Below are 23929 nucleotides of genomic sequence, written 5' to 3' on the forward strand. Positions count from 1 at the left end.
CATAGCCTTCTCACCCAGATCATCACTGACACTGGATAAACTGTTTCTCCCAGTCCCTAAACAATTATCTCCGAGATGCTCAGAAACACACATTAAAATATCATTTTAAATAAAACACGTTTTGTACTTTATTGCTCAAGAAGCCTGTTTTCAAGGTCCAGTGTTTCACTGAGAGCAAAGACATTCCAGAACAATCAGGGAGGAGGAAATGTACATACACGTTCCCCACTCTCTCCAGAAACTCAAAGCGAGCAAAACAGGTGAGAGAAGCTCTGCAGAAAAGGGGTTCCCTGAAAGCAACTGAAACTATGTGTATCTGTTACAGATGATTCCAGGAAGGAGGACTGGGTTTAAATCATCATGGAGAGAAAAAGTCCAGAACATTATTTGGTTTGAAAACGCACAAAGCTCTGTATATCTCACTCTATACTGTTTGCCTCATGCCCATGTAGACTCAGGAGCTTACCATTCTCCGATACCTTCAATGTCTAGAAAGCCATCAGATTTTCAGTGAGAGGTAGATGGGGACTTGTAGAACATCTCTTGAAGTCAAAACATTTTAAGACATATAAAAAGAAGCATTTGTTCAGGCAGAGGAGAGTCTAAATCTATATGCCCAATGAGTCTCTACCAGGGATAGATAAAATACTGCCCATGGGCCAAATTGAGCCAGTAGCTTGTTTTTGTCACAGTCTAAGACCTAAGAACGATTCTTCCACTTTAAAGGATTTAGGGGGAAAAAAGGAAAAAAATAAGAATATGCAAAAGAGACTGAACGTGTCCAGATATTTACTCTTGGGCACTTTACAGCAAAGGCTGACCGATCTCTAGAATCTAGGCTAATTGCAATGGCTTTTGAATAATAGTTTGATCCAGAATTGCATTTCTGTGCTCTGACTTTTAAACAATGTAAGCAGTTAATGCAAATTCTTCACAATACAAACAGGTCACACAAAATTTACATGTTTGTTAGCTGGAATCTGTTTATACTTAAAGACTCTTCTATTATCTCAAAAGAAGCTGCACAGATATACTCAAGACAGAACACTGCCATGATTAATCATTAAGAGTTGGACTACCTGTAGTCCATATACCTGGGTTAAAGACCTTGGTGTGCCCCTATACTAGTAGTGCAAATTACAAAAGACTGAGCAAATTACTTCACTTTCTGTGATTCCATTTCCTTATCTGTAAATGGAGATTAAAACAATGGTGTCTATCTCAAAGGGCTGATACGAGAATTAAAGGTGTCAACACAGCTCAAAAACTTAGAACAACGCTGGTTCATAGCAAGTACTTAATATGTGTTTTATTTAATAAATAACTTATAAAGTGTGTTTATTAGATGCATGCTTTAGAGGAAGTGTATATTTTAGAGGGAATATACATTGGAAATGAGGAAATAAAATGAGCAGCTGAATGATTTCCTTTTCTTTTAAGAATCTGAAAAATCTGTAGAAGTTTGCCCAATTAACTACATAAAAGGCTTAATGTTAAAAAACAACAACAATAAAACACACTAAATGTCATCCTATATTCATCTACTTCAATGGTTTAATGAACAATTCAAGTTAAAGTAACTAACTGTGTATCTTCTCCTCTGACTTCATGTTCATTTTCAAATAAGATTATACAGTTAGCACAGGAAAGGAACACCTAAAAAATCTAAGGCAAAGTAATTCTCAGTTTATTCCCTTATTTTTCTTGCACACTGAACATTATCCATTTAAGTCATAACCTACATATATTTCAAATCACTTTCTGCTACATTTTGAGAATAGCAAAATCTAAGTTTTAAATAGGAAGTTACTGGTCATTATATACTAAAATTATCATTTTTTTAATTACATACTAATCTTATAATCTGGTTTGAATTATTTAAATCAAATATTTTTCTAAAAAGTTAAAGTGAAATCAAGGAGAAACTGAACAATGAGTAATCTTTCAAAGATGATATGAATTATACTATTCAAGCATTTTCATAGACTATGTGTTTACAGCCATAGAAGGTATGGGTGGCGTAAAAAGTGCCAACTCTGCATTAGTTGCTTAATTTTAAACAACAAAAACCAAAAAAATGTGCTCTCATCATGGTTGGCATTGAGATAATCTGGTCCCAGATGATCTGCACACCCCAGATGACATTTTAAATTTTACAACTGCTCACAACAATTAAAGAATATGAGATATCTTAGAAATATGCATCACTTTGTAAATCCAGGGTAGTAAGTCTGCCATTCTTATAAAGTAAAGAATTTTGGGTCAAATTTCCGTCCACAATCAGAAGCCCTCATCAGCCTTGCACATTGTTTTTTCCTACTAGTGGACTCTGGAAGATAAAAATGCCTTTGAGAGCCAAAGTACCACTACCACTGGAGGATAAGGAAGAAATCAATCCAGCTCCATCTGTTCCTCAGTCCTTGCAACACTCCTTGCAAGGGAATGGTGTCCCATCTAGAACTGGGCTTCTAGTTTCTCAGAGGTTAGAATTTTTCCAAACCCATTCCCCAAACTTTGTATTTACTTTACTTTTGCCCACAACCAAAGGCTATGGTCTCGCCTCCAACTTATTTCTATCTTCTAACTCTGCCTTGTCCTGCCACATTTTAGGTCTCCACGCCTCAAACATTTCACCTTTTACTTCCCTACTCTCTTCTATCAATGAAATTGTATTCAAGTATTTTGCTTATGTCCCCTTTCTACATAAACCAATTGTTTGAATATTTTCTTTCTAAAAGAGCTTAAAAACATAAGGTCAATGAAAACTATTGAGGGAAATGAAAGTTAAAACAATACAAAAGTTTTGCTCCTTAGAATGGCAAAAATAAAATAAGAAAATACTATTAATAACAACCACACAAAAGCACACTCTTACACAACTGTTTGTGTAACAATAAATTGGTTCTACTTCTTGGAGGGTAAACTAACAGCACCATTAAAATTAATGATGTACCTATCCTCTGACCTAGAATTTGCTTCTGTAATATGCTCTATAGAAATAACACGCACAAGCATATGAGCATAAATATACATCTGTCTGACGGTGCCCAAGCATGTCCAGTTTAGCATTTTAATGATGAAAACCCTAAAAACCCTAAGTATACAGCAATAAAGAAATAGTTAAAGAGACCATAGAGTACTACACAATATATTTGACAAAGACAGAGAAAGATCTCCAAGAGGTAATTTAAACTTTCATTGGCATTTAGTCCTCACATTTATAAAACTTCTCCAAAACATTTTGGATAATACAAAATAAAATATTTTTAAAAAAATTTATGTTGAAAAACATACTACAAGTAAAGAAAAGCAAAGTTATAAACTTGTGTTTATGCAGAAAAAATTAGCCCACGGTTATGAATCACAACTACATTGTTAGTCACAATCATGATTATTTTCTTTTTTAAATTATTTGAGTTTATCCAATTTAGTCATACTGTAAAATAGTTACAATCCTTAATCATTCATGAAAACATATAATGAGGCATGGTTAAGAACTCTGTGGCTAGTGTAATGCTGACAGCTAGACCTGGATGTCAAATAGGCCTCTCAAACTTACTATGTCCAGAATAAGTGGGAAAAATCCCATTCATTGTTTTTCCCGACCCCGACACCGGGACCTCCGCTATCATTCCCAAGCTTTAGCTCAGGAAGGAATGTAGAAGGCTTTCACGACTCCTCATTTTCTCTCCACCGCACATCCAATCCATCAGCAAGTCTTGTTGGCTCTATCTCTACAGCATATCTGTAATCTGAACACTTCTAATTACTTCCAACACTACCACCCCAGCTCAAGCCACTATAATTTCTCACCTAGAATACAATAATGGTATCCTACATCATTTCCCTTCCTCCCTTCTTGCCCCTTAAAATCAGTTCTCTACTTAGCAGCTGCAATAATCTTTTAAAATAATAAATCAAGTAATGTCACTCCTCTCAAAAGTCTACATTCTTAATACGACCACCTCTTCCCACCATGTTGCTGAAGATCCTACAGGATCTGCCGCCGTCTACCTCACCTCCTCCAGATCCCTGTGCTCTTGCTGTATTAGCTTTTTCCCCTTGCCTTTACTTGGTCTTCTCTTCCTGGAAACATCTCCCCATAAAATTCTTACATGACTCACTGTGGTATCCACCCTCCAAGACATCCTTCAATGGCTCTTACCTCCTGGTGTTCATGCCTTTGTGTAGTGCCCTCCCACACTGACTCTAGGCTGGCCTCTGTGACCAAAGGAATATAGAAGTGATGGTGTATGAATCTTGAGGCTAGGCTCTAAAAGACTGCAGTTTCTATTTAGTTTTTTTGAATTGCACACTCTGGTGGGAACCAGTCCCTGTGGCATTAAAATACTCAGGTAGGCCTGTGCAGTGGCCTTTGTAAAGAGGAACCAAACTGCCTGCCATGTGAGTCAGCCACCTTAGAAATGTGTCTTCTAGAAATCCTAGCCAAAATCTCTCAGCCACCTCATGAGAGATATCAAAACAAAACCACCCTACAGAGCCACAATCAAATTACTGACCCATAGACACTGAGAAACAATAAATGGTTACTTCATTATTAAGCCACTAAATTTTTCGGGTGATCTGTTTTGCAGGGATAGATGATACTTTCGCTTTCTCAGTTTATTCAGCTCTGCTCAGAAGCTATTTATTTAAAAGTAAATTCCTTCCTTAATTTCCTATCTAAAATAATCATCCAAAACCTCCCATCCAATAAAATCTCTATTTTTTTAAATCTACTTTGCGTTTCTTTTCTTGGCACTTAAAATTACCCACAATTAATATTATTATTATTATTGTTGTGTTGTTACTATTATTTTGCTTATCATCTTTTCCACCACTAGAATGTAAGCTTTATGAGGGCAGGAATTTTTTGTTGCTGTTTGTACTAAATTCTAAATGCCTAGAAGACTGCCTCACACAGGATGGTCATTCCAACCATTTCTTATTATCCATCTGCACAATATCAACTACTGCTTGCTCACAAATATTCTGGGAACTTAGCTGAGCATTGTTTAAAATAAAACATATTTTTATTTTAATCCTCACAACAACCCTGAGGGGCATTCCCAGTGCACACTGGAGAAGCATCAGGCTTAAGCAATTGCTGAAGATTCACAATTAGTAAATAAAATCAAAACTCAGATCCACGTTTGGCTGATGTAAATTTCAATTTCAACCACTTTCCTATATTGAAAGATTAAATAATTTAAGATCATACAAACTTACGAAGGGATACATAAGATGCACAGTTTACGAAGGAGACACTTTTAAAATACTATTAGTCTATCTAGGTGGATGTGATGTGAGGCGGTGGGGAGCATCCCTAAAACTGAAGACCACCTCAGAAACACAGAGTGGCAGGGTATTCAGCAGCAGACTATAAACTTAGTGTCCCTAAATAACTTAAAAAGGACCACGGTGCGCCTGTGAAAGCAGGAGGACTCCAATTCCGTATCACTTGGGCTCCTTTCAATGTTATAAGTCCACAACAAAGCAGTGTTAATGAGGAATGGAGATCTTCAAATACACTTCGAATCTGTCTCCCTTAAAGAGCTTTCAAAAATGACCATTCTATGTTCTTCCTTAGTCCTAACGTGCAGAGATTTTAATGCCTGCATAAATCTGAGAGTTATTTCTCTATTAAACCTAAAGAAGTCAAAGCCAAAGAAAATCAGTAATGTCTGTTGCCTAAGATCAAGTTGCATAAAATCAAGTCCATATTATATAAACAACACTTAACACGCAAATAATTACAGACTTCTAAAATCTTTAAGTTGAAAAAAACTTAGAAATCACCCAGCTGAAACTCTTCCCCAAATAATAATTCTTTCTACAATCCAGGCTCTTCCCTAGACAAAGCTGTCTTCGTCTTGGATGGGTGTGTCTTCCACTGCTGAAGAGCATGATCATTAATCTCATGCCACACTCATGGCTCTCTCTGAATTGCTATACCTCGTGTCATGTGTCTGGAGAAACTAAATTTGCCATCTTAAACATACTGGATTTGGTATCCTGGGTATTAAATTGGCTAAGTGGACCAAGCACTGGTGTTCAACCAAAGGAAGCTATGTGAGCAATCAAACCAACCTCCACTTCTGGTGTGTCTTGTCCCCAAATTCTGCCCAATAAGGAAGCTTTGAATTTGATGGTGGAAAACCCAGTGTTGGAGGAGCAAGTACTAGGTACACAGAGCAAAGTCAGTTCAGCAGAGCCCAGGGATGTTCTGAGCAAAACTGGGCTGTTCTTTAAAACAACTGAGTCATGGAAAAACTGAGACAAAGGAGAAATTAAGGGGACTGTATGGTGCCCTTCTCCTTGACTTCTCTGAATATACTTATGCTAAATACCAATTGAAAAAGGTAATCTGTGTGTCTCTGCCTTGCAAAAACAGCCTAACACATGCTGAGCTAGCTCCAACTGTCTTCTACTTCTATCCAGCCATCCAAGTTCTACCCTCTAGACTTCCAACCATCCTATGACAGTCTGTCACATTTCACTCAGGCCTTAAGTCTTCTCTTGCCCATGGCGTAATGCTCAATTCCATCAATGAAGCTAGCACGGGCTTTGAAGGAATTTGGACATCCTCCTCCAGGCATGGCACAAGCAGGATATGGTTTATTAGTGCTATCACCATCTTATTCTGCTCACTAAGTTCCATAAACATTTTTAGCAACCCTGTTACACTGTCAGCTTATACGAAGCATGTTGTCAGTGACAACATATTTTTTATGTAAATTAGTGTCCAGTCTAGTATATTAACACAATATGATTTTTAAAATCTAAATTCAGGTCTGTATGTTATATTACATTTATATTTTGTACTTCAACTCTTTCACATCTTGTTCATATTATGCCTGATATAAGATATCCCTCCTAGTTCAGGGTCAACTATGAATTTAAACCATGTGCTTTTTATCCAAGTTACTGATAAAAATACTGAACAGAATATGATTAAAGAAGGAGACACCAAAAATTTCCCTCTAGTCCTCTTCTGAACTTGTTATAGACATTGGGGAAAAGGAGCTACAACTGTAACTCCACCCACACAATTAAAATCCAGTGTTCTTTTTGCTACAAAAATATACAGAAATGGCTGACCATGAAGTATAGTCATGTATTCTTATCAATAATACTTCAGGGTGCATTTCTAGAAGTTTATTGGTGCCTGGGTGGTCAAGTAGACAGAGTATTTAATCATTGTAATATATTTTAAATGCCTCTACTCTGATCAAATAGGGTCATCACCAGCTCTTAATTTGTTCTGATATAGCCATTAGAGCTATAGTGCCTTTTAGGAAGGAAATAAAGTAAGGGTTACCCCACTAGGGGTGAGATAACATGAAGAGAACTCCAAGTATTTCTTAACACAAAATTATTGCCACCAGAGAACCTGTGAGGAAAACAATATGCAAGTAAATAAGGCAAATGGAGAGAAAAGTAAGCCTAAGGGATAATACCATGAAAGATTAAATCTGTCCCGACTGTATATCCCAAATATCAGATTTAACAGTTTATCAGAGCTCCATACACCACCTGGCAAAGGTTCAAGCCTCATTAAATATCTTTTAGGGAACAAGATAAATATATTATATCTACTTTCTGGTAAGATAGGTCTAAGAATATTACTTCAAAATGTGAATAAAAAATATACTAGAATGTGAAACAGCCATCACTTGAGATAATTAATTTAGGCAGATAAAATTCAATTTAATAAAATTCCCTCAGGCAAAAAATAATTTTAAAAAAATGAATAAATAAATAAAAATAAAATTCTCTCAGAAAATAGAGACAAATCCACATTTTCCGTTGGCTTAAAACATTTTTTACCCAAACTGAGAGGAATAATTTAATTTGAAAAGATCAGCTCTATTGATTGATCCAGAAGATCTGTGGTACCTCCCAGAAGAATGAGACTGATGAAAAGGAAGTACCACTCTGATATGAATTAGGGAACAAACAGATTTACAGAGTAAGTCTCAGGCTTGGTATACTTCATTTTTCAAAATGTGATCTGTAGTATAGCCAGAAATCAAAAATAGTTCTCGAGGAATTCATTGGTATGTGGTCAAGGCACTCAATTCAGAGATCCATAATTTTTAATATTAATATTGATATGAGTGACTGCAAGGCCCCAGGACAGCAACTACTTTTTCATGAAAATAAGACAACATAACAAATGTGGGTCTATTACAAAGAATTATTGTTGTATAGGAGAAGGAAGATGAAATTTGAATTGGTAAGGAATCAAGAACCAGAAGATTTGAGTTCTTGTCCAGTTCCAACATTTATTTATTTCTAAAATGATGATAAAACCTAACACCAGGGTCATGGCAAAAATCAAATAAAATAATGCATATAAAAAGGCACATACAGAGAAAAAGTTCAAGCATTAAATGTTCCTCTCAGTAGACAGTAAACTCCTGAAAATATAACTAATCTTATCTGTCTATGCTTTGTACCTAGCACAACCTCAGATGAATAGAAGATTTCAATAAATGTTTAGTGAATAAATGAATGACCACTCAGAAACTACACACCAAAAAAAAAAAAACTGTTCTGGCTGCACACACAGTTGGGCAAGATAAGTTATATAATATGCAAATGTCAGTTTAAAAACCTTATGCTAAAATATTACAGGTAAGTAAAATATAAACGAACCACACGTGTACTTACACATATATTCATTCTACATACATATATATGTATATGATTTACTAGTTCAAATACATTGTATAAAAAGAAAATATAAGTCAACTAATTTTTTTAATGGAACCTATTCTAATCAAAGCACCTTGGATTCACTGAAGTAAACAACAAATTCCTACCCGGGGGAATGATGTAACTTAAGAACGGCTTCTGTGGTATGTTGCTATTATGGCCAAATATTTGTTTCACACGATTACTCTTCAGCAAACTTTCCAGAATGCAGTTTAAATTTTATTTACAACTGTAAAAATCACTTTAACAATTGGGTAGGAGGTATTTTATAAATAAAAACTTTATGAAGATAAATCAAAAAAGTATAGCTATAATCTTAAGAAGGAAGAAATAACAGTATGACAATAAAAAACTAATTAAACCTATGTTGTTGGTTAAAATTTTAGAGTAGATTTTAATGTATTTATAACTTTTAAAAATTATTGTATGTGTTCTCAATTTTTTGTTAGATATGTAAGTTAAATAAGTTGAGCATTAAACAAAGTATAAATAAATTTTAAAAAATAACTACGAAGATCATTGAAGGAAGGAGAGTTACCTTGGTCTGTAGAGGCAATAACATAGGTATTTTGTTTGAACTCTTTTGGCCTGAATGAAAATTCTCATCCAAGGGTCAAAATACAGAACAGATGTGTAGGCTCTGAATGACCATCTCTCTGGAAAACTAGAAAAGAAGATAACAAAGGCCATACTGTAGAGGATGTAATAATGACATTATTTGAGAAGAAAAAATCAGTTCTAAGTAGACTTATATCAGCAATATAAAAGATACTATTCATTAAAGCTATCAGCCCAGAAGGACAAAATCAAGCCAAATAAATAAAATAATCCCCCTGCTCAAACATAATAAAAAGAATGCAGGCCCACATGAATAAAATACATTTCCATGAAGTTAGTGCAAACAGAGAAATACAATAAAATGTTTCATTTGCTTTGAAAATTATGAACAAGAAACATAAAACTTCATCCTGTAAGTGCAATAAGTATTAAAGTAAGTATTAATGGTCAGCTGAGAGGAGAAGTCTGACAACATGATAAGTGGAAAAAGAAGAGAAGAGAGAAAAATAAAGGATAGAAAGGCAATAAAATGGAAGCAGAAACAATGTAAATAGCCTATGAAGAGAACTACCCTTCTAAAGCTGCACATTGCTGAGAAATGGCTGCGTTGCCGTATACCAACAATTCCAGGGACCTTCTACATTAAAGTTTATTTATGAACTGTAAATCCTCTCCAATTAGACAAGAAATAAAGATTAAAAACAAGCCCAGCCATCTACTTAAGAAGGAGTGCTCTCCATCTACTGGATCCCAGAAAAGGCTACTATGAAGGGCTACAAGGCCAAGTCGAAAGCAGGGGGCCGTAAACCCATCACTTTTACAAGCCCACCTCAGTTCAGAGGGAGATGGGTTGATGGAAAGGAAATATAAAGCCCATCTGGGGAGGTCAGCTCAATGGGGTCACACTATTGGCAGTTACTCAGTAAGAAAGAACAGAACTCCAAGGAATTTACAAAAATGAAGACAAAGCCCATGAGCAGTGCAAGGATTTCCTGGTTGGTTATACTTTCCTAAGGCAGGATCTGAAGCTCATTAAAAAGTCAGGAATTTCTTTTAATTGTTTGAAAAGAAATTCTTTAAAAGTAAGCCTTAAGTGGAATTTCCCAATGTAAATGATATAAAAGTATCCAGTCCATGGCTATTATTCCATAACTTCTGGTGCAACTTTGATGTGACAAGAGAGGCTGTCTGCACTAAGGTGCAGCACTGCAATAATACAGTCGGTTATTAGTATACAAGCAGCTGCACAATCAAGTCCTCATCTGTTAAAAGAAAAAAAAGTCACCATGGGACACTATACAAATTCTGAGTACTTTTACCATTATTCAAATCCTCTCTGGATCTCCTGATTTGGAATTACCCCTACAACTAGCAGCTCTTTCTTTTGACTCTCCTTGAAGCTAACACTTCTCTGTCATTTGAAGATAAAAGTCAAAAGTAATTCAAAGCCAAATTAGGGAATTTGAGAAATACAGTGAGATATCAAGCTGGGTTAGACAAGTTTGGGTTAAAAAGAATTATACAAACATAAAGTAAGGACACATACTTCTACCTCCTGATAGGTCAATTTTTTTTACGAATTCAATAAATATTTATAGGTAACTATTCATAGCATGCATGTTGGGGATCCTCAAGACTTCCCCTGTGTTAGGAGAGGCATTAGAAGGTCTCATGGGACTTAGCACACACCTGCACTCATGGCGACGCAGCAGGACATACACTGGTGCATAGGGAAAAGACAGGTGGAGTCTGGAGGAATCCTTGCGTGGCTTTCTTATGTCCTCTCCCTCTCATGAAGGATCACACAGAGACTACTCTTTCCCTAGCTATGAAAATGTAGCAACATGTGTGTGATGCTTCTGCCCAGGGAAGCCCTTTAGAGACTAAGCACCAAAGGTTTTCTGGTTTTTTGTTTGTTTTTGTTTTTGTTTTTTACTGGGGCTGGCTGTATAAATACCCTCTGCCCAGGATGTATCAAAATTTCAGAGTCCCAGAAAGACAGTCATCAGCAAAAATCACATTGTTTGCACAGTCTAGACACAGTAAGCCACCCTTATCTGTTAGAGAAAGTTTTTTATCAGTGTCAGGAACCATTTACCAGCCAAGTTCCCCGAAGCCAGCCAAGGGCCAGTCTTGTAAGCAAGCCTTCTAGTGTCAACCCTTTTCTATACACATACCACCTACTTCTGAAAGTTCCCATTTACTTGTGACAAACAGAATGGCAATACCTCCCATGCTATTATAATGTCTGTGATAGAAAGACAAAGGCGGCTAAACATGAAATCTGTACATCAAATAGGCCACCCAATGTAACTTTCAAACGTCTTTACATGATGTGTAAGGTCTTTCACATCTGGACCCCACCTAACCCTCCAGCCTCTTCTCCTGCTGGCTTCAGTCTAGCTATTTAGTCTCGCTCTCAGTTCTCCAGGTATGGGATCCTGCCTTCTTACCAAGAATCAGCACATTTAATTATTTGGCCATTTTCAGTCAGATCCTCTTCACGCCTCAGGAGATCTCACTTCCTCTCAAAGCCTCCCCTCGCTCCCCAAGTCTGGGTGAACCACTCCCCACCTTCTCTGTGCAACCCCATCACAGTACTTGCCACGTAATGTGTCACTGCCTGCTTACCTACTTGTCTCTTCGTCAGGCTGTATGCTCCATGAGGCTAGCATCCTCATCAATAAATATTTGTTTGAATAAGTAATAATTATTCAGGACTTTCTTGGCTATATTTAGAATAAACAACAGGTGGTTCCCTATATAAGACTTTTAATGACTTTTTAATGACTGATCATCTTCCATGATGATGTTACCAGTCTATAAAGAAAGCTACTCCCTTGGGAAACTGAGATACAAATGTTCAAAGTCATCAAGGTATCTTCCGAACTAAGGGGAAGAAAAATACTGTTACTCTCCATCAATTATCACTTCATATATCTTTTCCAAGAGCAGTTCTTCTCTTGTTTCCTCCTAAAATGTCTTTTCCATCTTAAAGTTTTCCAGAAGTGTCCATATCTCTATCTTTGTCTGTATCATCTCTCTTTCTCTCTCATTTTCTACTTAAATGTCTATAAATAAACTGAGAAAGGAAGATGGAGAGCAAACTCCCCAACATACACACATGCACATGACCAATGACAGATTCAAGAAGAGAGAATTTTAAGGTAGAAACTGGCTTTATAGTCTGAAATACAATGGGAGGAAATGGAGTAGTCTATGTGCTTGTCCCCTGCTCAGCAGTGGGTATTCTCAGTCTCTAATTTAGCCTCCAGCTGTGGCCATCGCCTGTGTGCAGCCTCTTTCTTCTCCCAACCTATCCACGTCATCCTGCTGCTGTTGGAAGTGTTGCTCCATATGCCACAGATCATGGGTCGATTGGTGTGCTGTGGCCACCAAACTGTGTTGTCAGAAAGAGGGGTCTCATGGACAAGGTCATATCTCCTTTACCAATTCATATGCTCTGTGGCTGGAGTCTGAGAATGTGAATTTTTTTAAGCTATGCAGGAGATTGTTTAACTCTTACCAGCTTTGAGAACCATTGCCTGGTAGACCTACTGCACAGGGTGGTACATAAGGCAGTTTTCCTGGAAGAGGGGAGTAGAATAACCTCTTGAAGGAATCTGGAGCTAGAACACCCTCCACATTTATCCACACTGGGGACACAGAGAGCAGACTCCTATCTGGCCCAACCACTGAGCTACCTTCCGTGATCGAGAAAACGACTCTAAAATCTAAGCACCAGACTAAATTAGATCCCTTAGGGAATATCTCAGAAGTGCCATATTTTTATTCATGAAAATACTGAATAGTATAACCAAAACTGTTTTCTAAATTTGCTAAAATCCCTACAAAATCTCTGAAGATTTCTTAAAGTTGAAATGAACAAGACTTATATGATCCTGAATCTAATGAAGTGCATAAAGATTTTTAACTAGCTTAAGTTCTGAACTATAAAGGGCCTAACCAAATTTAATCTTAGGGAAGATTATACCTAAGAGAAATGTCAACTCAAAGAGGTAATTTAGAAGAAAACTTATAAGCTCTGCTTCTGTCATAACCACAATATGGCAAGCAGCACATTATAACAACTTGAAGCTCTAAGTTTTGATGTGTTCCCAGCCAGCTCAGGTAAGACATAAACTAGGGACATCATGGACTTCTGCACAATGACTGTCAATTTAGAAACACACTGGCAACATGGCATCTAGTTTAAAAACATTATTTAGCATAAAATTTCAACTCCATTACTCCATATTATATCATTACTTTCAGAGCTGGTTTTTTGGATGGGTTCCTCTAGCTGCCTCAGATCCTGAGCCATAACAGATTCCAGGGGCATGGCAGGCCCTTTCGATGACAGCCAAATCCACGACATGTCTTTCTTACTAGAATGTGTGTTTTCTACATTTTCTCATAAAGTTGAGTATGCAAAGTCCTTATGACATTAAGTAACTGAGATGAACACGGGCACAAAGCAATCACACGTATAACAGACCAAGTGAAATGGTCATATGACCCTGGCCCCTAAAAAAGGAATCAGGAAAAATGCTATAGGAGTGATCAAGCCTCCACAGTTTGGAGGTCAAAAAAGGTAACAAAAACACTTTACAAAATTTCCTAAAGCTTCCTGTCTCATCCTAATAAAGATCCCCAGTGATCTTCAGGGATGGAGGCCAGTAGAACCCACAACTGAGAGTGCCAGCACCTTCCAGTGAAAGTGTCTGCAATATCCTTAGAAAATTACCTACACATTGACCGTCAGTGCTGTCTACCTTAATTCAATTCATCTGTTGCTTGCTATGTACCAGACATGAATTGGTTTACAGAGCATTACAGTAAGTGCTAGAGAGAAGTGCTGTAGGAGAATAAGAACGGAGGGAATTAAAAGACACTGAGAGCTTCCATGTGCCTCGTACTGTGCCTATTCTATTTCTACAGGATTCATATTAGGTTTATGATGCTATAGCCTCATTTTATAGATGAGAACACTGAAATCTATAGAGACTACAGATAACTTACCACTAGAATGAAAGCTCTCTCAACAGAATTCAAGACAACTTGGAGCAAAAAATATTTGTCTATTTTGTTCCCTGACATATCCCTAGCTCCTAAAACAAAGCCTGACACTCACACTCAATAAATAGCCACTGAACAAGTGAATGTAAAATGAATCTACTTATAGGCAGCAACTCAGTGGAAGAACCCAGGAATTTGAGGCCAGTTCTAAGTAACTACAAAGTCCACTCTCCTTATGATGTACCCCCTCATCTCTAAGGCTGATGGGTTTGAATCACTGCACTGCAATGTGACTTGGAGTGGTGACAGGTAGATGATGGACTCAGGCAAATCCACCCTCCACAGCCCCTACCTGCCTATAAGCCTGAGGTTCTGGTTCCTTCAACTTAATCCATAAAACTGGATTCAAGGATCTGATGCCCATGTCTTCTAACTCTGTATGGACCTTACTCTACACAGAATAAATTATATGGCATTAGACTGCAAATACTGCCCAACCATTCAATTATCCCTAATGTCTCTGCTGACAGACCACGGCATCATATAAAGAAATATTTTTAAATAAACCAAAAACTAGATAGAATCAAGCTAGTAGATAAGAAGACATATTAGTCTCCTGCTGAAATCCAAGGAAGAATAGTAAGGAGGCCTGGTGCCTACAGAGGAATGAGAGGGAAAGAAGACGAGACAAAGGGCAGATAAGTATTTCAAGCAGGATGCTGCAAAACATTGGTAAAGACTTACTTTTTCTCTGGGTAAAATGGAAGATCACTGGAGAACTTTGTATAGAATATTTAAAAGACTACTCTGGCTGCTTACAGAGGGGCAAGGCTGGAAGAGTGGAGTCAAGGGTGGAAGCAGGGAGACCAGTGGACCAGTGGGAGGTCTTCTGCAATAATCCAGATGAGACACGATGGTGGCTCAAGCCAGCATCACACCAGTAGAGAAGGTGATAGTGATTGGATCTGGAACTATTTGAATGCACAGCCAATAGGAAATAAATAAGTTGAAAGAATCCTCCAATTGCTGAGTACAAAAAATTAGAAAAAGATAAGACTCCACCAATATACACATCATGGGAATTATTAAAGGTTAAGGGAAAAAAAATCCTAAAAGCTCTCTAACAGGAAACAATAAGTAATTTACAAAAGTTAATAACCACAGCTACATCAGACTTCTCATTAACAATATGGATTCAAGAAGTCAAATGAGCAATAGGTTCTGAGAAAAATAATTTTTGAACCAGTATTTCTTTATCCATTTAAACAAGTACTGAGGTGGGGATGATAAAGGCACTTTTAAGGATACAAAGCTTCCAAAAATGTATCACCAATAGACTCTGAAATAATTATTTGAGAATTTACAGGATTATATTCTAATATAATAATCTAAACTAATAAATAAGTGAAGAAGATATGGGATGAAGATAGCATGATAAGCAAAACCAATTTTTTAGTCTTATAGTCTAATCACATATGCAGGGTGTGATAAAGTACTGTAAAGTTTGTAAATAAATTTTATATAAAATAATCAAAAGAGAAGAAACTGGTAAGGAAGAGAAATAAAAGCATACTAAGATTTTGACTTATTTGTGAGAAGATACAGATACTGATTAACTATAAACTTTGATAAGAAAACTAAATATGCTTATATATGTTTGCTTAAAATGTAAAAGGTAATTCACAGAAAGAATAGAATGGAACAAATAATTTTCAAACTATTGGAATAGAAAAAAAAAGAATCTTCCTCCTTGAAAACAAAAATCACATCTCAACCAATCTTACAAATGGAGAAAAAGGAAAAAAAAAGCAGAACAAAATAAACAAAAACCAAGTAAGTGTAAACAAATAACAACCAAGGTAGCAAAGCAAATATAAAACATAAAATAAGAAGGCATCATAAGTTCAACCATAATAGATGTCATTATAAATGTGTAGACAAATTTCCTATTAAAAGATAGAAGCATTTAGACTGAGTCAAAAATCTGGTTATATTCCATTTATATAAGAGAGACCAAAAATAAAAGAGCACTGCTCTAAATAAAGCAGTGGCAAAATATAAAGTAATAAAAAGTTAACTGAAAGAAAAAAAATAGGATATTAGACAAAAATAGAAATAAAGTTATTAGAAAATATTAACTGGAACATAAAGGGATATTTTAAATTAATAAAAGGTTCACTTAAACAAAATGACATATGTGCCACAAATCTAACAACTCTGAAACACATACAACAAACACTAATAGAAATACAAGAAACATGGATGTATTCATTGGCACTGTCAGAGATTCCAGCACACTTCTCTCAGAAATTGAAGGATCAAGAGGGAAAAAAAGATATTGAAGATGTGAATAACTTAATTTGAAAGTAGTATTAGACTCTTTCCTTATCAGAGAGTCACATTTTTCCAATGTTTAAAACATTAGGCCACAAGAAAATCTCAGCTGATTTCAAAGAGCAGATATAAAACAGGCTATATTCTCTGATCACCATTTATTAAAATTAGAACAGTAAGAAGAAGATATTTCACATTTCCCCCTCAAAAATAAATCCTATGCCTTTATAGATTTTTAAAATATTTTTTAAAAATAATTTTTGAGCTAAAGAGGAAATAAAATGAAATTTATAAACTACTGAAAAATAAGCAAAAATGATAGTTCTACATTTTGAAACCTGTGAAATATAGCCATAATGCAAGTAGTAAATAAGAGCCTGAGCTGTTTAGATTAGAAAGAGATTGAAAGTGAACAGATAAAATACATGCCTCTAGGAAACAGAAAAAAATGAAATAAATCCAAAGAATGTTTAAAAAAGTTAATATACATATAAAATTAACATAAACATAGTCGACTTAATTAAAAGAATCCAAAATTGTTTCATTTTTAAAGATAGTCAAAACAGTTAAATCTCTCTAGCCAAGAAGAAAAGATGGCAGAAGTACACGATAAGAGAAGTAAAAGTAGACAAAACTACAAGACTGGAGGAAAAGAGAAATTTTGTAAGAATATTCTGTGCAAAACTCCATATCAACAAACTTGAAAATCTAAATAAAATAAGTATTTTTATAAGAAATTATAATGATAAATTTGGCCCAAGAATTTTAAAATCTTAACAGATTAACAGTTATAACGATGGAAAAGTGATGAAAGTAAAAAGGAAATAACAGGATCACAGATTTTTTATGGAAGTTCTACCAAGTCTATAGGTAAACAAGAAATTCATTTTAACTAAACTCATCCAAATCAACAATAAAGGTGAAAAGCTTCCCACCTCATTCTACTATAATCTATATACCAATACTAAACAAGACAAGAGAAACAAAAGCATAATTCTAGCCAGTCTGATGTGTAAACATTAAGGCAAAAAAATTTTTAATAAAATACTAGCAAAATTAACATGGTGAATAATGCATCGTAAACTAGTTGGATTTATTTGAGTGATGCAAGAATGGTTCAACATCATAAACTCTACTATAATAACACACTGCTTTAACAGATTAAATGAGAAAAACAAAACTAAATCACCTCAACAGATGTCAAAAAGCATTGACTAAAATTTAATACCCATCTCCTGTTGTGAAAAATAAATAAAAGGCACTCATTAAACTGACTTCTTCAGTTTGACAAAAGGCATTAATGCAAAGGAATAATAACTAGAACAAGTATCACACCTAATGGTTAAACAAAAAAGAATTCCATTCAGACAAAAACAAGACAAAAAAGCATGTCTGCTATTATCACTTCTATTTAATTCATAATTAGTTAAAATAAGAAAAAAAGAAATAAGTATAAGTAACAGAAATGAAGACAAAAAACCATCACTATTTGCAAATGAAAACTATGTAGAAAATTTAATTAAATTTAAATTTAATCTTATTAGAATAAAATAGTTCAGTAAATGGTGAGACATAAAATCAACAGGCAAAAAGTCAATGGCTTTCCTACCTAGAAAAAGCAACATAGGGAAAAAAGTCTTACTTGAAAGCCAAGAAGAGTCAGAAAATATCTATGACTAAACCTAACAAGAAATATACAAGAACCAAATGAAGAATAGTTAACAATTCCTCAGCTCATACTATGTGTAAGAAGTTTTCTAAGCACTTGTTACATCACATGTCATTTAACCTTGGCAACAACTCTGTGATATAATACTATTATTATTACTGCCATTTTCAAATGAGTAAATTGAAGTTCTTTGAGGTTAACCACCTGCCCCATAATAGCACAGCTTGTAGAACTACAAATTGAACACAGTCTAACTACCAAAGCCTTGTTCTTAATTACTATGATATACTATGATGTTATAAAACACCACTCAACTATATAAAAGAATACAGGAATAAGAACCAAAACATAAATATGTCAGTTCTCTCCCAATTAATCTATAAATTCAATGAACTACCAATCAAAATTCCAAGAATTTTTTTGGAATTAAACCTGAAAAGCTTATTTTAAAAATTCATATAGAAAAGAACATCCAAAAGAAGAGGCTATTAAAAAAAAAAAACAGGGATACTTCTTTTACCAAATGTCAAAACACATTGTAAGGGCTATAGCAATTAAGAAATTCTAATGGGGCAGAAATAGAAAAATATGTCAGTGAAAAGGAACAGATTGTCTAGAAAAAGATCCAAGCACGGTAGGACTGGTTTATACTAACAACGCATTTCAAATAAGTAGAAAAGGTTGAACTATTTAAAAATGTTGTATGCATGAGGAAAACATGAAATTAATCTATCTTCTCCATGCACACACAATTTATACCATGTTCAAATTCCAGATGGATTAAAAGTCTATACAAAAATAAACTACAAATATTAGTAAATATTATAGTTGGTTTTCTGAGGGCTGTGAAGAAAAATCTATTCCATAACTTTTGCCTAGGTTCTGATGCTACCTGGCAAAATTTTTAAAGATTGATTATATCAAATCCTGGTGACAATCAGGACATTGAGAAAATTCAGACCATTGGTTAAGTGCATAGAGAATTTAAGTTTTTTGCACAGTACTTTAGCACTATCTATTTAAATTTAAAATTACTACTTCTTAATCTAGCAATATTTTTCTGAGAATACTAAAGAAATACTTGTGCACGTGTCCCCAAAATATAAGCATAAAGAACTCTTTTGTTAAAAGAGTGAAAAAGTGAAGTCCCATCCATCGGGGAGTGTTGATGTATATCAATGTATAATAATGGAATACCATGCAAAATTGCTACACACCAACATATAGTAATTGATTATTATACAGCCATTTTAAAAATTAGATACATGATTTTAAAAAGAGTCAGCTTTTAAAATGAAGTATAGCACTATCTGATAAAAGGAACCAGGGTTCCTTGGAGATGATGGCAGGGTTACAGCAGGGGAAAGAGAAGTATAACATGAGCGTGGAACATCTTGTGGCTCCAGCAAGCACATAAATGTTCAGAAATGATGGTGACATGAAAAAAAAAAAAAATTCAGTTTGAATGGGCTCCTACTAGCCAAATCTAGGACAACTTTAGCCACAGAATTTATTCTGATAGTGAATAGATTATAACCCTTAGCATAAAAAGAATAAGAAAGAACCCATGGATTCATGCTACATACATCTGAAGAGAGGAAGGGCGAGAGGCTGAAAGATAAAGCAAGTGTGGAAAAACATCAACCTTTGCCTAATCTGAGTGAAAAGCATATCGGAATTCTTTATATTATCTTCTCCACCCTTTTGAAAAGTCTAAGTTATATCAAAAGAAAAAGTTAAGAAGAAAAACAATCCAAGAAGGGAGGGTATACATCAGTGTGGTAAAGTGTGTACTTAGCACCCATGAGGTCCTGGGTTCAATTCCCAGTACCTCCATTAAATTTTTTTCACCAAAAAGAAAAAAAAAAAAAAACCTACATTAAAAATTTTTTTTCTTAAAGAAAAAGTTTGAGTCAAATCTAATATAAACTGACAAGTGCTGTAAAAAAGCCAGATGATATATTTAAAAACTCAAGTTGCAGAATAATTTCTACAGGAGGAGAGAGACTGAAGGAACTGTGATGGAGAATGAGGAAGCACTATTATACTGATCTGTGTGTTTATGCAGCTTTGATTAGTTTCAATAAATTAATATTTGTGAACGACTTTAGGCCCATACCACATACCCACTCCACTCTTTGCCCCAAAGATTAACACCACTGGAACAGGTGTTGGACCACCAGGTAAACTAGGAGGAGTGAGATACAGGAGGGAAAACAGAAAACTAATGTGTGGATCCAGGATTCAGTGGTGTATCACATGAAATTTCAAAATCTCAATTATGAAACTATAATTCTATACTAGTATCCACACAAAAACTTTATATCTTAAGAATGAAATTTAAAACATCTGAATTTTAGAGTTATAATTCCATAGCTGGCATCTACATAAACTCTCTGGGTAAGGGATGCCGAAGTGGAATTACAACCCTGTAGATTTTGCAGATGCCAATTTATACTAACCACATACAAGGTAATGATGGGCACTGACTCATTTTAAAATCCTCCACCATCCTGTCATCTTCTATTAGCTTAGTCTTACTGTACTCCATCACTACAGAACCTTTGAAAATGACTCTAAATTTTAATCACCTGTGTGATTGTGATTGAAGGTTACTTACAGACACCAGTGTGAACGAGAAAAAGGATTAACTTGATTCTGTTTTGCACAAATGGACTACTTCAATGGGAAAAAATACAATTTGGTGGTGGGGGGTGGTTACAAAAGTTTGAGATATGTAACTTGGTCCAGAGTTCCAAAAATCACCACAATATAAATTAATACACAAAAATTGTCTAGAGATTAAACAATATGCTATTAAAAAACCAATGGGTCAATGAGGAAATCAAAGCTGAAATTAAAAAAAAACCTCGAGACAAATGAAAATGAAAGCACAGCCACACAAAATTTATGGGACACAGCAAAGGCAGTGCTAAGAGGGAAGTTTATAGTGATACAGGCCTTCCTCAAAAAACAACAACAATCTCAAATAAACAATTTAACCCACCAACTAAAAGAACTCGAAAAAGAAGAACAAAAACCGCAGAAGGAAGGAAATTATAAAGATCAGGGAGGAAATAAATAAAATAGAGATTTAAAAAAAACCTAGAAAAATCAATCAAACCAAAAGCTGGTTTTTTGAAAAAGTAAATAAAATCGACAAACCTCTGGCCAAACTCACAAAGATGAAAAAAGAGAGAGCACAAATTAGCGAAATAAGAAAGGAAAATGGAGAAACTACAACAAATAAAATAGAAATACAGAATATCATACAAGAATATTATGAAAAACTATATGGAACCAACTGGATAACCTAAAGGAGATGGACAAGTTTCTGGAAACATACAGTCCACCAAGACTGAATCAAGAAGAAACTGACCACTTGAACAAACCGATCACTAGAAATGAAATCGAAATAGCAATAAAAAACCTCCCTACAAAGAGAAGTCCAAGACCAGATGGCTTCACTGGGGAATTCTACCAAACATACAAAGAAGAACTCATACCAGTCCTTCTCAAACTCTTCCAGAAGACTGAAAAGGAGGGAATACTCCCAAACTCATTCTATGAAGCCACCATCACTCTGATACCAAAACCAGCCAAAGACACTACCAAAAAAGAGAATTACAGGCCAATATCACTGATGAACATAGACGCCAAAATCCTCACCAAAATATTAGCAAATAGAATCCAACAACACATAAAAAAGACCTAATGAAACTTACAAGCTTCTGTACAGCAAAGGAAACCATAAGTAAAACAAAAAGACAACCTACGGAATGGGAGAAAATTTTTGCAAATGAAACCGACAAAGGCTTGATCTCTAGAATATGTAAGCAGCTCATATGACTTAATAAGGAACAACCAAACAACCCAATCCAAAAATGGGCAAAAGACCTAAACAAGCAATTCTCCAAGGAAGACATACAAATGATCAATAGGTACATGAAAAAATGATCAATATCACTAATTATCAGAGAAATGCAAATCAAAACTACAATGAGGTATCACCTCACACCAGTCAGAATGGCCATCATTCAAAAATCCACAAATGACAAATGCTGGAGAGGCTGTGGAGAAAGGTGAACCCTCCTACACTGCTGGTGGGAATGCAGTTTGGTGCAGCCACTATGGAAAACAGTATGGAGATTCCTCAAAAGACTAGGAATAGACTTACCATATGACCCAGGAATCCCACTTCTGGGCATATATCCAGAAGGAACCCTACTTCAGGATGACACCTGCACCCCAATGTTCATAGCAGCACTATTTACAATAGCCAAGACATGGAGACAGCCTAAATGTCCATCAACAGATGACTGGATAAAGAAGTGGTATATTTATACAATGGAATACTACTCAGCCATAAAAATGACAACATAACGCCATTTGCAGCAACATGGATGCTCCTGGAGAATGTCATTCTAAGTGAAGTAAGCCAGAAAGAGAAAGAAAAACACCATGTGAGATCGCTTATATGTGGAATCTAAAAAAAACAAAAACAAACAAAGCATAAATACAAAACAGAAACAGGCTCACAGACATAGAATACAAACCTGTAGTTGCCAAGGGGGCGGAGGGTGGGAAGGGATACACGGGATTTCAAAATTGTAGAACAGATAAACAAGATTATACTGTATAGCACAGGGAAATACACACAAGATCTTATGGTAGCTCACAGAGAAAAAAATGTGACAACGAATATACATATGTTCATGTATAACTAAAAAATTGTGCTCTAAGCTGGAATTTGACACAACATTGTAAAATGATTATAAATCAATAGAAAATGTTAAAAAAAAAAAGAAAAATACCATATGAGATCACTCATATGAGGAATCTAAAAAAAAAAAAAAACATAAATACAAAACAGAAAGAGACTCACAGACATAGAATACAAACTTGTGGTTGCCTAGGGGGCGGGGGTTGGGAAGGGACAGACTGGGATTTTTAAAATGCAGAATAGATAAACAAGATTATACTGTATAGCACAGGGAAATATATACAAGATCTTGTGGTAGCTCATAGTGAAAAAAAATGTGAAAATGAATATATATATGTTCATGTATAACTGAAAAATTGTGCTGTACACTAGAATTTGACACAACATTGTAAAATGACTATTACTCAATAAAAAAAGTAAAAAAGAATTTTTTTAAATAAGGAAAAGTGAATATTTTACAGATAAAAAAAATTGTCTAAGCACGCCCTAAAGAAATAACTTGTTTTCTGTTATTAGCTCACCTTTAATTTTCAGTATTCTCAGCGCCCCCGTGCCCCTCCATTTTGTTCCAAACTCTTGATTTTCTTTTGATTTCTTACAAAGCTATTTTTCATGCCATCTTCTTTCCTTTCTGGAAACTTTCTTTAATTTAACATGAAAAATTCAACACAATTCTTTCCCTGCAGGTACAACTCACTTTCCGCACATCACACTGGAACCTCTGTGTGTTTCCCTGGCCCTTTCCACATACCACATTCACAGATTCAAACTTCAATTTAACATTTCACACACTAGTGCAAACTTCTGCCTCATCTGCATTCTGAAGTTCTGAGATGACTGGCATCTACATATAATTTTTTAAATTTAAGTGAAAACGGGTTGTTTTCAGATAATACTTCCAAAGC

The 23929-nt window shown here is 35.3% G+C and overlaps 1 protein-coding gene across 1 annotated transcript in view; it reads right to left on the reverse strand.

Moving 5' to 3' along the window:
• MORC1 (MORC family CW-type zinc finger 1) overlaps nucleotides 1-23929 on the reverse strand; it is a 143973-nt gene that overhangs the window by 93861 nt on the left and 26183 nt on the right. The window contains 1 exon segment of the mRNA XM_014565682.2: nucleotides 9260-9385. Coding sequence (XP_014421168.2) covers nucleotides 9260-9385 — 126 coding nt within the window.

This window comes from Camelus ferus, chromosome 1 (assembly GCF_009834535.1).
Source record: "Camelus ferus isolate YT-003-E chromosome 1, BCGSAC_Cfer_1.0, whole genome shotgun sequence".
NCBI classification, from domain to species: Eukaryota; Metazoa; Chordata; class Mammalia; order Artiodactyla; family Camelidae; genus Camelus; species Camelus ferus.